At 62.3% G+C, this 16,700-nt stretch overlaps 1 protein-coding gene across 8 annotated transcripts in view; it reads left to right on the top strand.

Moving 5' to 3' along the window:
• Positions 1–16,029, top strand: part of CAMSAP3 (calmodulin regulated spectrin associated protein family member 3) — a gene marked incomplete at both ends in the record, with an annotated part of 16,066 nt that extends 37 nt beyond the window's left edge. Inside the window, 19 exons of one of the 8 annotated variants that reach the window (XM_080715794.1) lie at positions 1–111; positions 6,554–6,807; positions 8,356–8,478; positions 8,564–8,659; positions 8,806–8,838; positions 9,614–9,661; positions 9,914–10,052; positions 10,992–11,131; positions 11,199–11,292; positions 11,366–11,420; positions 11,494–11,567; positions 11,796–11,865; positions 11,945–13,346; positions 14,245–14,384; positions 14,465–14,748; positions 14,989–15,088; positions 15,337–15,449; positions 15,530–15,648; positions 15,724–16,029. The exon at positions 1–111 is cut by the window's left edge and continues 37 nt beyond it. In XM_080715794.1, the coding sequence (XP_080571920.1) occupies positions 1–111; positions 6,554–6,807; positions 8,356–8,478; positions 8,564–8,659; positions 8,806–8,838; positions 9,614–9,661; positions 9,914–10,052; positions 10,992–11,131; positions 11,199–11,292; positions 11,366–11,420; positions 11,494–11,567; positions 11,796–11,865; positions 11,945–13,346; positions 14,245–14,384; positions 14,465–14,748; positions 14,989–15,088; positions 15,337–15,449; positions 15,530–15,648; positions 15,724–16,029 (3,701 nt within the window). The remainder of the gene's footprint in view (positions 112–6,553; positions 6,808–8,355; positions 8,479–8,563; positions 8,660–8,805; positions 8,839–9,613; positions 9,662–9,913; positions 10,053–10,991; positions 11,132–11,198; positions 11,293–11,365; positions 11,421–11,493; positions 11,568–11,795; positions 11,866–11,944; positions 13,347–14,244; positions 14,385–14,464; positions 14,749–14,988; positions 15,089–15,336; positions 15,450–15,529; positions 15,649–15,723) is intronic. The other 7 variants (XM_080715798.1, XM_080715796.1, XM_080715800.1 and 4 more) reach the window with 7 other exon arrangements.
• Positions 16,030–16,700: the final 671 nt, after the last annotated feature.

Raw genomic sequence — 16,700 nt, forward strand, 5'->3', positions numbered from 1 at the left:
GGAGGACGTTCCTGGTGCCCGAGATCAAGTCGCTGGACCAGTACGACTTCTCGCGCGCCAAGGCGGCGGCCAGCCTGGCCTGGGTGCTGCGGGCCGCGTTCGGGGGCGCAGGTACCGCGGCAGGTGCGGGGGGCGGGGCGCGCCGTGGGAACAATGGCGCTGCGGCGGCGCCGCGGACTTTGCCCGCGGCCGCGGGTGGGGCGGGCTGCGCGGCCGGGCCTGCCCAGGTGAGCCCGCCGCCCCTCGGGCGCAGCCCTGCGCTCCAGCCCCAGACGCGCGCACCCCTCCGCCGGCCCCGGCAGGGAGCCCCGGGCTGCCGGCCTGGGGGCGGCCGAGGTCGCAGGCCCGGCCGAGCAGGGGCCTGGCCCCGGCGAGCACGGGGGCTAATGAAGGTCTGGGCCTTCCCGGGAGCGGTGTGCGTGCGTGTGCGTGCGTGTGTGTGTGTGTGGACGGCCGCCCTGCTCCCACTCGCCTGGGCACCAGCTGGGCACACCCTGTCCCCCTTCCTGGTGGCCTCCCCAGACCAACCTGTTCTGGGTGTGGGTCTCCATGATTGCTGCCTCCGCCCCAGCCTGGCCCTTCCACTTTGGCCCGGTGCTCCTGCTGCTCGGTGCCACGCATGGCCGCCCCAGAGGCCTGCCCACCCTAGGGATTTGCAAGTGGAGGAAAAGGGTTTGTGGCCCGACTCAGGACGGCCCGGTCCTGCCTGTTTAAGGTCACAGGGCTGCAGAGAGCGGAACGCTGAAAGTCAGAATGGAGTTGGAGCGGCAGGCTCCTAGAACGGGGAACGGATTCTGATTCTCTGAGCTCCCCCCACCCCCCCACCAAAGAAGGCGTCCATTCTCTGATTTATCCCTGTCCGGAAATGTGTGTGGGGCGCACACATGGGCAGGGGAGCATGCGTGCGGGGTTGAGACCCCAGTACCTTTTGAGCAAAGCCCAGGAAAGTATCAGAAGGTACTGACTGCGGAATTACTTCCCCGTGCCTGGCACGCGGTACCCCACCAGGAGTCTCACCTCTGCAGCTGGTGGGATTAGTGGTGATATTCTTATTATTAATGTCCCACATCATCATCCCTTGGCCAGGGGACTGAGCAGAAATGACCACTCCATCTCACAGGAAGGAGGCCCAGCCTCCTGAGGGGGTTAGGATCCTGGAGCCTAGACTCATTCAAGTCCGCTTTTGTTTTTATTTTGTTTTTCTGGTACTGGGGGTTGAACGCACAGGCATTCTACCGCTGAGCCACACCCCCAAGCCCTACTTTTTATTATTATTATTTTGAAACAGGGTCTTATATGGTTGCAGAAAGCCTCACTAAGTAACTGAGGCTAGCCAGGCGTGGTGGCGCACGCTTGTCATCCCAGCATTTGGGAGGCTGAGACCTGGAGGATCGCGGTTCCCGGACAGCCTCAGCTACTTAGTGAGGCCCTCTGCAACTCAGTGAGACCCGGTTTCAAAATAAAGAATAAAAAAATAGGGCAGTGGGTGTAGCTCGGAGGTCGAATGCCCCGGGGTTCCATCCCCAGACCCGCAAAAAAAAAAAAAAAAAAAAAAAAAATTACTGAGGCTGGCCACAAACCTGTGATCCTCTTGTCTCAGCCTCCCAAACACTGGGATTACAAGCGTGAGCCACTACGCCCGGCTTCCTTTTTTTATTTTGAAACAGGGTCTTGTTAAATTACTGAGATTAGCCGGGCGTAGTGGCACATGCTTGTAATCCCAGCATTCCGGAGGCTGAGACTGGAGGATCGCACACGGACAGTCTCAGCTACTTAGGCCCTCTGCAACTCAGTGAGACCCTGTTTCAAAATAAAGAATAAAAAATAGGGCTGGGGTGTAGCTCGGAGGTCGAATGCCCCTGGGTTCCATCCCCAGACCCACAAAAAAAAAAAAAAAAAAAAAAAAAAAAAGTTACTGAGATTAATCTCGCTAAGTTGCTGAGACTGGCCTCCAGCCTGCCATCCTTCTGTTTCAGGCCCCAAGAACTGGGATAACAGGTATGTCCATTCTTCTATTTTTTTCAGTACTGGGGATGGAACCCAGGGCATTCTACCTCCGAGCTCCCCTCCCAGCCCTATATTTTTATTCTTTATTTTGAAACAGGGTCTCACTGGGTTGCAAAGGGCCTCACTAAGCAGCTGAGCCTGGCCATGAACCGAGGTCCTCCAGTCTCAGCCTCCCGCATGCTGGGATGACAAGCTTGGCCACCACGCCCGGCTTGTGTGTTATCTTTTTGCGTCTCAGTTTCAGTTCTGTTCTTATTGACCCCGCTCCCCAGCTGCGTAACTTGTCTGGTGGCTGCCACTGCCCTGGGGGCCAAGTTCAGTCTCTCCCATCTACTCCCACATGGAGTGGGGAGCAACAGGACTCTGGGCGGCTGTGCTGATGCCCGGCAGGCGTGTGCCAGCGCTGGACACTCAGGATGCGGAGGAGAGACCGATAGGGGCGGAGGGGGATGGGCACGAAACCAGACCCCGGCTGCAGAGTGATAAGGCCCCGGGGAGACTGCACTGGGGAGGGAGTCCTCCGAGGAGGAGAAAGGGTCGCAGAGGAAAGCCTGGTACGGAAGGATGTGTAGGAGTTTGCCAGGGGAGTCTGGATGTGCAAAGCACCGGCCTGTGTCAACGGGGAGTTCTCAGAGAGGGACCTTTGGGTCCCAGTGGAAGGTGAGGCAGGCTGTGAGATCCCAGATGGAGGCCTCTCAGGCTGAGGGTGGGACCTGAGGGCAGGGGGAGCCATGGCTGATGTTAGGGGCTGACAAGCTCTGACATGCAGCTGCCCAGTGGGACTGCGCCCCGTGCGGGAGTGCAGGCCCGTCGGCTCTGCAGGGCGCAGACTCAGAGGGGGCTCTGTGTCCGGTACGTCTGGAAGGGCAAATGCTGGCCGACCGTCAGGGCGAAATGAGAAGGGTCAGGGTCACGTGGGCTCTGCCGTCTTGGGCAAGTTTGCTCGCCTCTCCGGGCCTTGGTTTTCTTATCTGTACAGTGGTTTAAGAATTGGTATTTTGTGCTGGGCACGATGGTGCAGTACTTGGGAAGCTGAGACACAGAATCTCAGGTTCAAGACCAGCCTCAGCAACTTAGCAAGACCTGTTTAAAAAAAAAAACCGCTTGGGGTGTATCTCGGAGGTAGACCGCCTCTGGATTCAACCCCCATACTGCCCAACAAAACCTAAAACCAAACTATACATATGTGGCTCAGCTCTGCTCTGCAGTGGCTGCTCAATAAACATTTTATAGCTGGGTGTGGCGGTGCTTACTGTAATCCCAGCACTGGGAGGTTGAGATGGGATTGCAGATTGCAGGCCCTCGGCCACTCAGCAAGACCCAGCTTCAAAATAAAAAATATAGCCGGGCGTGGTGGGCACGCTTGTAATCCCCGCGCTTGGGAGGCGGAGACAGGAGGATCGCACAGGTTCGAAGCCAGCCTCAGCTACTTAGTGAGGCTCTCAGCAACTTAGACCCTGTTTCCATGGCGGCACCAATCCGAGCTGCCGGTGCTGTTTCTCCTTAGACCCTTGGCAGTGTCAGGGACAAGCGCACCGTACTGGGAATGGAGCCCAGAGCCATTCGACTTCCAATCTACAGCCCTATTTTTTATTCTTTACTCAAGGCTTCACCAAGTTGCGGAGGACCTCACAACATAGCTGAGACTGGCTGAGAACCTGCAACCCTCCTGTCTCAGCCTCCCAAGTAGTGGGTTTACAAGCGCTACCACACCCAGCTTCAGGGACTTTTTTTTTTTTTTTTTTTGGTGGTACTGGGGTTCCTGGAAGCCCTTCTACCTCCGGGCTACACTCCCAGACCTACTTTTACATTTTTATTTGGAAACAGGGTCTCCTAAGTCAGTGCGCGTGGCTGGCTTCGAACCTGCGCGATCCTCCTGTCTCTGTCTCCCAAGCGCAGGGATTACAAGCGCGCGCCACCACGCCCGGCTATATTATACTTTATTTGGAAACAGGGTCTCACTAAGTTGCTGAGAGCCTCACTCAGTAGCTGAGGCTGGCTTTGAACCTGGATCCTCCCTCCTGCCTCAGCCTCCCAAGCACTGGGATGACAAGCGTGTGCCACCACACCCGGCTCAGGGACGTTTTTTGATGGTCACTGCTTGGGAGTAGCACGGGATAGAGCGGGTGCTTGATAAGCAGTAGCAGCCTGAAGGGTAGCTTTTTTTTTTTTTTTTTTTTAATGTATATCTTGAAGGCTCTGAGAAATCCTGAGGGAAAGAAGCTTGCTTTGTTTTGCTGGTGGAGCAGAAAGTGCCCAGGGCTGAGCAGAGCCTGGGGAGACCCCAGTTTGGATTCGGGATGTATCAGGGTTGAAACCGGAGTACTGCTGGAATGTGGAGTGGGGAGTGAAGGAGGGTGGGCTGGGGGCGTGGTGGCCCCAAGCCTGTAATTCTAGTACTCAGAGGCTGAGACTGGAGGCCACAGGAGGCAGGGCAGCCTCTGCAACTTGGCAAGACTCAGCAACCTAGTGAGACCTGTTGTAAAACAGGGGTTGTAGCTTGGAGGTAGAATGCCCCTGGGTTCAGTCCCTAGTCAAAAAAAAAAAAAAAAAAAAAAAAAAAGGGCCTGGGCCTGTGGCTTCTTCTCACTGCAGCGGTGGGCCGGGGTGGGGGTGCAGCAGGTGGCAGAGCTTGCCACTGCCAGGGTGGGCTGGGCATGGCCATTTACAGGAGACACCAGGGGAAGCCGGTTTCTGGAAGGAGGAGCTGGCTTGGAGCCCGGCAGGAGCCAGGCCCGGAAGTGCTGCTGGGGTTGGCACCCGGGGCAGCTGGGAGCCCCAGGGCAGAAGCCAAGTCAGGGAGGCTGAAGAAGGGGAGGGGCAGAGGGCAGGAGCAAGTCAGCCTGGAAGGAGCAGCCCGGAGAGCAGCGCCCCCCGGGGTGGGGCTCTAAGTTTGGAGGGGTGTAGACTTAGGGGGTGGGGAGCCATGACTCTGAAGGGCCTCTGGGTCCTTGTTTTGGAGCCTGGCATTGAAGTCCAAGCTTGGGGGAGATCTGGTCCAGATGAGAGCCCCCACCCCTTCTTTTCAAACACACATTGAGAGACAGGAGGATGGCAGATTGGAGGCCAGCCTTAGCAATTTAGTGAGACCCCATTTCTTTCTTTCTTTTTTTTTTTTTCTTTTTTCTTTTTTGGGTGGTACTGGGGATGAAACCCAGCGGCCTTCTACCTCCGGGCTACACTCCCAGACCTATTTTTTAATATTTTTATTTGGAAACAGGGTCTCTTAAGCCAGCTGAGTCTGGCTTCTAATCTGTGTGATCATCTTGCCTCAGTCTCCCAAGCACAGGGATTACAAGCGTCCGCCACCACACCTGGCTAGTGAGACCCCATTTCAACATAAAAAATAAGCCTGGTGTGGTGGCGCATGCCTGTAATCCTAGTGCTTGGGAGGCTGAGACAGGAGGATCCCAGGCTCCAGGACAGCTTCAGGAGGTACTGAGACACTCACCATCCTAGTAAGACTGATGCAAAAAAAAAAAAAAAAAATAGGGCCGAGGGTGTAGCTCGGAGGTAGACTCCCCAGTACCAATAAAATAAAAATAAGAACGAAAATGGATCAGGGTGTAGCTTGGAAATAGAATGCCCCCTGTTTTCAATCCCTAGCATAAAAAAAAAAAAAAAGCTTGGCATGGTGGTGCACAGCTTGTGATCCTAGCGTCTGGGAGGCTTGAGACAGGAGGATCACTGATCTTGGACAGCCTCAGCTACGTAGTGAGCCCCTTTACAACTCGGTGAGGCCTTGTTTCAAATTAGAGAAAAGCCGGGCAGGGTGGTGCACGCTTGACGCTTGTAATCCCAGCATTCGGGAGGCTGAGACCTGAGGATCGTGGTTCCCGGGCAGCCTCAGCTACTTAGACCCTGTTTCAAAAATAAAGAATATTAAAAAAAAGAGAGAGAGAATAAAAAATAGGGCTGGAGGTATAGCTTGGAGGTAGAATGCCCCTCGGTTCTATCCCCATTACTGCAAAAAAAAAAAAAAAAAAATAGAACCCCATATACTAAACAGCTGAGTGGACTGGACCAGCAGCGGGGACTGCCCCCCTTGTCCTCAGTCTCTTCCCCAGCCTCCCTGATCTTCCAGGCGTTGTCTTCTCCACTCTTGGGTCCAACTTGGACCCCTCCCTCCAAGTGGGGTTTTCCTGGCTGCCTGGATGCCAGGCCTTCACTGTCCCCCTAAGCCCCAGTCCCCCAGGTCCTCTGCCTTGAGGGATCCCCAGGGCTCCCACACTCAGCTTCTACCCTCCCCTCCTTGCCCCTCGTTTCTCGCAAGGCCCCATGGAGCCCTGGGGATCTTTCTCTCCCCCACTCCTTCCTTTAGTTGCCAAGTTCAGGTCACTCAAGAGCCTGCCTTCGCCCAGAGGCGCCCTGCTCTCGCCCCTCCTGGCCTCTGCACCCCAGCCCTCTGCCTGGGACCACTTCACCCCTTCCTCTGCTAAGCCACCTTCCCTGCTGCCCGCGCTTCCTGGCGCCATCCTCCCGGTCCAGACCTCCACTGGAGCCCTGTCACCGCGGCCCTGACGCCTCGCCCCCTCCCCTGCCGCAGAGCACGTGCCCCCGGAGCTGTGGGAGCCCTTCTACACCGACCAGTACGCGCAGGAGCACGTGAAGCCGCCGGTGACGCGCCTGCTGCTCTCGGCCGAGCTCTACTGCCGGGCCTGGCGCCAGGCGCTGCCGCAGCTGGAAACACCGCCCAGCCCGTCTGCTCTCCTGGCCCTGCTGGCGCGGAGGGGCACGGTGCCCGCGCTCCCCGAGCGCCCGGTGCGCGAGGCCGACCTGAGACACCAGCCCGTCCTCATGGTAGGTCCTGCCTGCCTTCAAGGCTCCTCCCTACGAGCCGCACCCACCAGGCTAGCCCCTCCCACCAAGCCTGGCTCTTCCCCTCTGACCACACCCACCAGACTAGCTCCTCCCGTCAAGCTTGCCTCCGCCCTTGGCCACGCCCACTATATTGGCCCCTCCCACCAAGCCTGGATCCTCCCCTCTGACCACACCTACCAGGCTAGCCACACCCACCATACTAGCTCTTCCCATCAAGCTTGCCTCCTCCCTTGGCCACACCCACTATATTAGCCCCACCCACCATACTAGCTCTTCCCATCAAGCTTGCCTCCTCCCTTGGCCACACCCACTATATTAGCCCCACCCACCAGACTAGCTCCTCCCATCAAGCTTGCCTCCTCCCTTGGCCACGCCCACTACACTAGCCCCTCCCACCAAGCCTGGATCCTCCTCTGACCACACCCACCAGGCTAGCCCCTCCCACCAAGCCTGGCTCTTCCCCTCGAACCACACCCACCAGACTAGCTCTTCCCATCAAGCTTGCCTCCTCCCTTGGCCATGCCCACTATACTAGCCCCTCCCACCAAGCCTGGATCCTCCCTCTGACCACACCCACCAGGCTAGCCCCTCCCACCAAGCCTGGCTCTTCCCCTCTGACCACACCTACCAGGATAGCCCCTCCCACAACTGGCTCCTTCCTTGGCCACAACCACTATACTAGCCCCTCCCATCAAGCCTGGATCCTCCCCTCTGACCATACCTACCAGGATAGCCCCTCCCACCAACTCTGGCTCCTCTCCTCGAACCACACTCACCAGACTAGCCACTCCCACCATGCCTGGCTCCTCCCCTTGAGCCACACCCACCAGACTAGCTCTTCCCATCAAGCCTGGCTCCTCCCCTTCGGCCACACCCACCAGGATGGCTCCTCCCACCTGGTCTGGCTCCTCCCCTTGAGCCACACCCATGAGGCTATCCCCTCCCACCAGGCATTGCTGCCCGCTCGGGCCAAACCCACCAGGTTAGCCCCTCCTGCCAGGCCTGGCTACTCCCCTCATGCCACACCCACCAGGATGGCCCCTCCCACCATGCTTGGCTCCCCTTGAGCCGCATCCACCAGGCCAGCCCCGTCCCTCCAGACTTGACCTCTCCCCTCAAACCGCACCCACCAGGCCTGGCGCCTTCCCCTGAGCCCCACCTATCAGGCTAGCTCCTCCAACCAGGTCTGGCTCCTCCCTTCAAATTTTCTCCATTAGGCTTGTCTCCGCCCCCAAGCTGTCCATCAGACATGGCCCCACCCCTGGAGCGCCACTCACCACGTCTAGCTCCTCCCACAGAATGACGTACCTCCCCGCATGGCTCCCTCTATCCCAAGGCCTGATCTCAAAGGGGGCTCCTCGTCTGTGGGTCTTCCAGGAGCCCAGCCTGGTGTCCTCCCTCCAGACCCCACCCCAAGGTCCTGGCCCTGCCCCAGGCCCTCCTCCTCGGCCCCGCCCACCCAGCATCGTCTCCTCATTGGCCGTTCGAGGCCCCGCCTGCGGTCATCCTCGGCCTCTGCCCTCACAGGGAGCCCACTTGGCCGTCATTGACGCCCTCATGGCCGCGTTCGCCTTCGAGTGGACCAAGACGCTTCCCGGCCCCTTGGCCCTGACCAGCTTGGAGCACAAGCTCCTCTTCTGGGTGGACACGGTAGGCGGGGTTGGGCCCGGAGGGCGAGGACAGGAGTCCCGGGCCGCCCCCTGAGCGGAGCGCTGAGCCTGTCCCTGGTCCCCAGACTGTCCGGCGCCTGCAGGAGAAGACGGAGCAGGAGGCGGCGCAGCGCGCCTCTCCCGCGGCCCCTGCGGACGGGGCGGCGTCCACGCAGCCCTCGGTGAGACCCGGGGGACGGCAGGTCCGAGGGGCGGGCGGCGGCGGGCGGGTGGGCGGGCTGGAGGTGACTTTCTCTCTTTCTCTGTCTGTCTTCGCCCTCCCCTGCGCCGGCCCCTGCTGTCCCCCTCTCTGCCCCTCTGGCATCAGTGCCCCACGCGCTGGTATTGGAAGCTGGTTCCTGTAAGTGGGCTGTCTGTCCGCCCTTCTGCCTGCCCTGCCGTCTGTCTGTCTGTCTGTCTGGATCTGCCTGCCTGCTGCATCCTCTCCTCCCCTCTCCTGTCCTCACCCACCCCTGCTGGTTGTGAGCACAGGCCCTGGGACCCCAGGCTGGGGCTGGAGAAGCCCAGTCAGCCAAGAGAACCTCACCCTGCTACCAGGGGAGGCCCTGTGTGAGGGTCCGGGGCCCAGGGGCAGGTGGGGAGCTCGGTAGCAGAAGGCTCCCAAACCCAGGCAAAGATTCAGAGACGAGAATTGTAGCTTCTGGAGAAGAAGGCTCGTTCTCAAAGCTTCAAATTGGAACCTCTTCCCAATTAGCCGTGTGACCTCGACAAGCACTAAAACCTCTCTGTGCTTCATAGGTTCATTTCTGCAACTGAGTCAACGAGGAGTGGGGGCCGGGCTTGCTGGGGTCCCCGCCTCTGCTCACCCTCCCCCACCCTGGGGTCTGGGTTGGGGGTTGTCTCCTGCCTACCCGCTTCCCCCGCCTCCTCCCCCAGCCGGGTCTGGGTCTCTTAAGGGAGGAGGGTTCCCTGCATGGAAGGCTGCTCCGTGGAGTCCCTGGGGGCTGGGAGGAGCTGGGGTCCCCAAAGCCAGCCAGAGCACAGTCAGGGAGCTGGATGGCTAGGGCTCAGGACAGGGGCAGGTCTCCCCCCTTCCCCATAGGGGGATTGGGGGCCCGGGGGTCCGCAGCTCAGCACCCCTCCCGCCTTGCTGACGGCCGCTCCTCTCCCCCCAGCACGCAATTGCCTTCTGTTTGAAGGAGTCGGGGAGCAAACCCCCCATGGTAATGTATCCCCTGCCCCTGGGGCCCAGGACGCCCCGTCCCCAGCCCTCGCTGCTGGCCTGGCTGCTCGCAGATACCTCCTCCGCCTCTTGCTGCTGCCCCTCCTTGCTCCAGGCTGGCCCCCCATCTGGCTCCGGGACCCCCGGCTTCCCGCCCCCTCTTGGCGGAGATCCCAGGCCTCCCCACCCAGCCTGCATGGCGCTGCCCTGGGGTCCAGCCTGGCTGCTGATCTGACCTGCCTCCTGTCCACAGATCCGGTACCGCAAGGACCGTGCGGTGGCCCGACGTGCCCCCTGCTTCCCAACTGTGACCAGCCTCCAGGACCTGGCCAGCGGGGCAGCGCTGGCCGCCACAATCCACTGCTACTGTCCCCAGCTCCTACGACTTGAAGGTGAGGGACCGTCCAGCCCCTCCTGGGAAGCCGGGCGTCTTAATCCCAGCCCCAGGCCCTGTCCCCGGGTCCTGGGGACCAGGACACCAAACACTGCTCATGGGCATGGCGTCTGGAGTCTGTAGACCTGAGTCTGCTCCTCTCTCCCCTCGTTAGCCGTGCCCAACCTCCCTCTGCTTCATAGAACTCATTCCTGCAGCAGGATCATGGGCCAGACCCCTATAGGGGCAGAGAGCCCACAAGGACCAAGCCCGCTGCCAGCCTCCCAAGATGGCTCAGCGTCCTCACTGGGGGAGACAGGATGGATTCACCCAGGAATACTTTTTATTTGTATTATTTATTTATTTTTTTGTAGTACTGGGGATGGATCCCAGGGGCATTCTACCTCCCAGCTACACCCCAGACCTATTTTTTAGTCTTTATTTTATTTTATTTTGGTGGTACTAGGGGTGAAACCCAGAGGCTTTCTACCTCCGGGCTATACTCCCAGACCTATTTTATATTTTATTTGGAAACAGGGTCTCTCTAAGTAGCCAAAGCTGGCTTCAAACTTGCGTGATCCTTCTGTCTCAGCCTCCCAAGTGCAGGGATTATAAGCGTGCGCCACGACGCCCAGCCTTTAGACTTTATTTTGACACAGGGTCTCACTGAGTTGCAAAGGGCCTCACCAAGTAGCTGAGGCTGGCTCTGAACCCCGATCCGCCTGCCTCGGCCTCCCAAATGCTGGGATTACAAGCGTGCGCCACCACGCCCAGTTTAGGAGTACCTTTTAGATCAGGTGTCCCACAGGGTGACGCGTAGTCTGGTGACTAGTCATGGGGTAAACTCGAAGGCTACCGGGTGTACCTTGTGAAGGGCGTCTGGCACTGACTGGGCCCGTGGAAGTTCCCCCGTTCCGCCTTCCCTGGAGTGGGGGACCCAGGCGTCCTGTCCCCGCAGAGGTGTGCCTCAAGGACCCCATGTCTGTGGCGGACAGCCTGTACAACCTGCAGCTGGTGCAGGACTTCTGCGCCTCCCGGCTCCCTCGCGGCTGCCCCTTGTCCCTGGAGGACCTGCTTTATGTCCCGCCCCCGCTCAAGGTAAGGCTGTCTGGGGGCCCGGGCGGCGGCCGCGCCGCCCGCTGGCTGAGCCTCCCTCCGTCCCCAGGTCAACCTGGTGGTGCTGCTGGCCGAGATGTTCATGTGCTTTGAGGTGCTGAAGCCGGACTTCGTGCAGGCCAAGGACTTGCCCGACGGACACGGTGAGGCCAGGCCCCGGGCGGGGAGGCGGGAGGCGGGAGGCCGGCCCTGCTGACCCGCTTCCTTGTGTTGCAGCCATGTCCCCCCGGGGCACCGAGGCCTCCCCCTCCCAGAACAACAGTGGCAGCAGGTTTGTCCGTCCCCTGCCTGGGCACGGGATGCGGGAAGGGCTGGGGCACGGGCTCAAGGCCCTCTCTCTGCAGCTCCCCCGTCTTTAGCTTCCGCCATCCGCTCCTGTCGCCCGGCGGTCCCCAGTCCCCGCTGCGAGGGTCCACAGGTGAGGAGTGGGGTGGCTCCTGTCCCTGGGGACCCCACCCAAAGGCGGCCCCAGCTGACCCCTGTCGTCTCCTCGTGGCTGCTCCGTTGGCCCCTCTGTCGCCCCGGGGTGACCTCCCTGGTAGTTCCCCTGAAGGACACTCAATGGCCCATTGCCAGAGGCCGCTGGCCTGGCCAGACAGAGTGACCCCTCAGTGACTGAGCAGTGACCACGCCCTGCCTTCCCCAGGCTCCCTGAAGTCCTCTCCATCCATGTCGCACATGGAGGCCCTGGGAAAGGCCTGGAACCGGCAGCTCAGGTGAGTGCAGCCCGGTGGGCAGCGGAGGAGGCCGGGTGGCAGCTGGCCCCGGGGCTGACTGCTCCCTCTGGCCGCGCAGCCGCCCGCTCTCCCAGGCCGTGTCGTTCAGCACCCCCTTTGGCCTGGACAGCGACGTGGATGTGGTCATGGGGGACCCTGTCCTTCTCCGCTCCGTTAGCTCGGACAGCCTGGGGCCCCCGCGTCCCGCGGCAGCGCGGAGCCCTGCCCAGCCCACCCCGGAGCCTGGCGACCTGCCCACCATCGAGGAGGCCTTGCAAATCATCCACAGCGCCGAGCCGCGGCTGCTTCCCGACGGGGCCGCGGACGGGAGCTTCTACCTCCACTCCCCCGAGGGGCCTGCCAGAGTGCCCATCTACGTTTCCCACCCCGAGACGCCCTCAAAGCCCACCCCCACCCCGCCCCTGGAGGCGTCCACCACCCCCGCCCCGCCTGAGGGGTCCCCGAAGGCCAACGCCAGCGCGGAAGTGAAGATGACTAGCTTTGCTGAGCGCAAGAAGCAGCTGGTGAAGGAGGCCGAGGCAGGGGCAGGGCCCCCCACGGCCACACCCACGCCCACGCCCGCCCCCGAGGCCCTGAGCTCCGAGATGAGCATGCTGGGAGCCCGGCTGGAGGAGAAACGCCGGGCCATTGAGGCCCAGAAGCGGCGGATTGAAGCCATCTTTGCCAAGCACCGCCAGAGGCTGGGCAAGAGCGCCTTCCTGCAGGTGCAGCCACGGGAGGCCGCCGGGGAGGCCGAGGCAGAGGCTGCTGGGGAGGCCGAGGCAGATCTGGTTCCTGGTGGTGAGCGGCCGGCAGGCGAGGGCCAGGGGGAGCCGTCCTCTCGGCCCAAGATGGTGACCTTCTCTCCAGAGCTGGGCCCAGTGCCCCCGGAGGGGCTGGGGGACTACAACCGGGCGGTGAGCAAGCTGAGTGCCGCACTAAGCTCCCTGCAGCGGGACATGCAGAGGCTCACGGACCAGCAGCAGCGGCTCCTGGCTCCGCCCGAGGCCCCTGGACCTGCCCCGCCACCTGCTGCGTGGGTCATCCCTGGCCCTACCGCTGGGCCCAAAGCTGCATCCCCCAGCCCTGCCCGGCGTGCTCCAGCTGCCCGGCGCAGCCCAGGGCCCGGCCCCAGCCCGACGCCCCGCAGCCCCAAACACGCACGGCCAGCAGAGCTGCGGCTGGCGCCCCTGACGAGGGTGCTCACACCACCCCACGATGTAGACAGCCTCCCCCACCTACGCAAGTTCTCACCGAGCCAGGTGCCCGTACAGACACGCTCCTCCATCCTCCTGGCGGAGGGGACGGCCCCCGAGGAGCCCGCTGCCCGGCCTGGCCTCATTGAGATCCCCCTGGGCAGCCTGGGAGAGCCCGCCGCTGAGGAAGACAGAGATGGCAGCCCCGCTGGGGCTGAGGACTCCCTGGAGGAAGAGGCGTCTTCTGAGGGAGAGCCCCGGGCCGGGCTCGGCTTCTTCTACAAGGTGAGACACAGTGCAGGTGGACGAGGGTGGGCCCACAGCTGGACCGGAAATGGGATGTGCTGGGGATGGCTGGGGGGTGGAGAGATGGGTGGATGGGCAGTGGCAGACAGCCGGGTGGCTTGAGCAGATGGATGTATGGGTGGGTATAGATGGGTGCGAGATAGGTAAATGGATGGATGGGTAAGTGGATGGGTGGTTGGGTGGGTGGGTGAGTCAGTGGATGGGTGGGTAAAAGGTTGGGTGGGTAGATGATCAGTGTGATGGACAGATGGGTGAGTGGCGGGCGGGTGGGTTGCTCGGCAATAGGCTGGGGTGGTGAGCAGGAGGGCGAGCCGCACAGGCGGGGCCGGGCCTTCATGTCCTCTCCCCCTAGCAGGGCCCCGCTATTTCCCTTCCTGGTTCTATGCCCTGTGTGGTCATTCTCCTTCACGGCTCCTGTGGCCTGGACCACCAGGCACCCTCCACTGGCCTGCTGCAGCCCCATGTGCTGGCCAGTTTCCTGGAGCAGTCGGGTTCCGTCCTCCCTGCCGCTCTGGGCTCCGCCCCTGTCCCCAGCTGCACCGAGCTCTTGCCCCTGCCTGGGCCTCTGCAGTCACTATTGAAGGCTGTCCTCGCCCTCACTCTGAGCCCTTGTCCACCCCAGGAAGCCTTGTTTGGCATCCGCAGGGTGGGTAGTGCCTCTGCAGGTGCAGACCGACAGCGCCCCGAGGTTCTTGTCCCGGTGCTCACCCACTGGGTGAGCAGCACCCAGCTCTGTCCCTCTGCCCCCAGTACCTAGCACCGCAACTGCATGCTCTCAGGACATTGGCGGGGGCGAGTGGCGGCTAGCTGATATGGCGGCGAGACTCCGCTGCGGCAGGAGAGAGGTGGCTGGAGCTAGAGTTGGCGTCTCCCCCAGGATGAAGACAAGCCCGAGGACGAGATGGCGCAGAAGCGGGCCAGCCTGCTGGAGCGGCAGCAGCGGCGGGCGGAGGAGGCCCGGCGGCGCAGACAGTGGCAGGAGGCAGAGAAGGAGCAGCGGGCAGAGGAGGCTGTGAGGTGCGGTGGGCCCGCCTGGGCTCTGGCTGCGGCCCCAGCTCCTCGCACCCTCCCCACGGCTCCATGTTCTCCATCCGCAGGTTGGCCCAGGAGGCCCCTGGGCCTGCCCCTGCTGCGCCCACAGCTCCCGCGGCCCCTGCTGCCCGGGCCCCCGAGGAGGAGGTCGGTCCCCGGCGAGGCGACTTTACCAGGCTGGAGTATGAGCGCCGTGCCCAGCTAAAGCTGATGGATGACCTCGATAAGGTGCTGCGGCCCCGGGCGGCAGGGACCGGGGGGCCAGGCCGGGGTCGGAGGGCCCCCCGGCCGCGCTCTGGTTGCTGTGACGACTCGGCCCTGGCACGGAGCCCAGCTCGTGGCCTGCTGGGTGAGGAGGCTGTGGGTGTGGGGTCGGGTCTGCAGGGGCAGGAACATGGGGTGGTAGGAGCCTATGGCGGGGTGAGGGACCGTCTCTCCGTGGCCGAGTGGGGACGCCTCGGCAAGCACCAGGGGCAAGGGCCCTCCCTTGTAGGCAGGAGGAAGGTCAGGTGTGGGGGCAGGGCCGCGGCCTGCTGGGGCCTTGGTGGGCAGGGGCTTCAGGCATGCGTTCTGGTGCTGACTCCTCCAGGCTCACGGCTCAGCAAGGTCTACTCCCAGTCCACCCTGTCCCTGTCCTCTGTGGCCAACGAGACCCCTAACAACCTGGGCGTGAAGAGACCCACGTCTCGGTGAGCTCCGCTGGGGCAGGCAGAGGTCCCAGGCTGGGTAATCTGAGTGCACATGTATCCGTGCAAACCCGGGGCAGGCTGTGGCTCGAGCGTGTGCCCGGGTAGAAGGGCGTGTGCGGGTGTGTATGTGCAGGGGATTGTCTGCCTGGTAGGGCGCCTCTGCAGAGCGTGCCGGGCTTGCCTCTCTGCCCTCCCGGCCGCCTGCACACCCTGGCTCATCGCTGCGACCCTGCCTCTCTCCGCCGCAGGGCCCCATCCCCATCTGGCCTCATGTCCCCCAGTCGCCTGCCTGGCAGCCGGGAGCGCGACTGGGACAACGGCAGCAACGCCTCTTCCCCCGCCTCAGTGCCCGAGTACACAGGTAAGCCGCGGGAGCTGCACGGTGCCGCCCCACCTGCTGACCGCCCCCACCCCGCGCTTGCTGACCGCCCTACCCGCCAGGTCCCCGGCTGTACAAGGAGCCCAGCGCCAAGTCCAACAAGTTCATCATCCACAACGCCCTGTCGCACTGCTGCCTGGCGGGCAGGGTGAACGAGCCGCAGAAGAACCGCATCCTGGAGGTGAGCCCGCCTGCCCGGCCCCGTGGCCTGTCGCGCCGCGAGGTGGTTCACGGCTCACGGCCCCTCTGTCCCCAGGAAATCGAGAAGAGCAAGGCCAACCACTTCCTGATCCTCTTCCGTGACTCGAGCTGCCAGTTCCGGGCGCTCTACACGTTGTCGGGGGAGACGGAGGAGCTGACGCGGCTGGCGGGCTACGGCCCCCGCACCGTCACGCCCAGCATGGTGGAGGGCATCTACAAGTACAACTCCGACCGGAAGCGCTTCACCCAGATCCCCGCCAAGACCATGTCCATGAGCGTCGATGCCTTCACCATCCAGGGACACCTCTGGCAGAGCAAGAAGCCCACCACCCCCAAGAAGGGCGGCAGCACCCCCAAGTAGCCCACCCCGGTGGGGCACGGCCTTCTGGAAGACAGCTGGCGGCACCCTCGGGTCCTGTCTGGGTGGGGCTGGCATCCCCAGCCTGGAGGCCCGTCCAGCTGTGGGGCTGAGCTGGGCGGTTCAGGGACTCGGGCCTCAGCTCAGCCCTGTCCTCCCCACCTACTTGATTAAAATAACTTAAAGAGAAGTTGAGCCTTGTCACCTGAGGTCTCCGCCTCCCTGGTGTTTCTGGGTGATGGCCCCTGGGCCACTCAGGCCCCTGTGGTGTGGCTGCGGATAGGGCCCTGCCTGGCCTTGGGTGCCCTGGTGTGGGGCCGACCTAGCTCATCTTGTCCCCCCACACCTCAGCCTGGGCAGGGCCCTGAGGACCAGGATGCCTTCCCACCCTGCCGCTGGAACCCGAGCCAGCATCTGAGGCCACTAGTCCAAGCCCCAGCCCGGGCTTCTCCCTGTCCCCAGCTGCCTCCCACCCACACAGCAGCCGTGTAACCTGCTCAAAGCACAAATCGGCTTTTGTCCCCTGATGCCTAAAACCCCTTAATAGCTTAGAGCCCGCTTACGGCCTCCTAGAGCTTAGGACCACACCCCAGCTGGCCCATCCACGACGAGGTCTGGCTCCTGGCCCCCTGCCAGGGACAGAACACCTTGCTGCTAAGTCCACAGAGCCAACA

Source organism: Muscardinus avellanarius (assembly GCF_963383645.1).
Source record: "Muscardinus avellanarius genome assembly, chromosome: 18".
Classification (NCBI taxonomy): Eukaryota; Metazoa; Chordata; class Mammalia; order Rodentia; family Gliridae; genus Muscardinus; species Muscardinus avellanarius.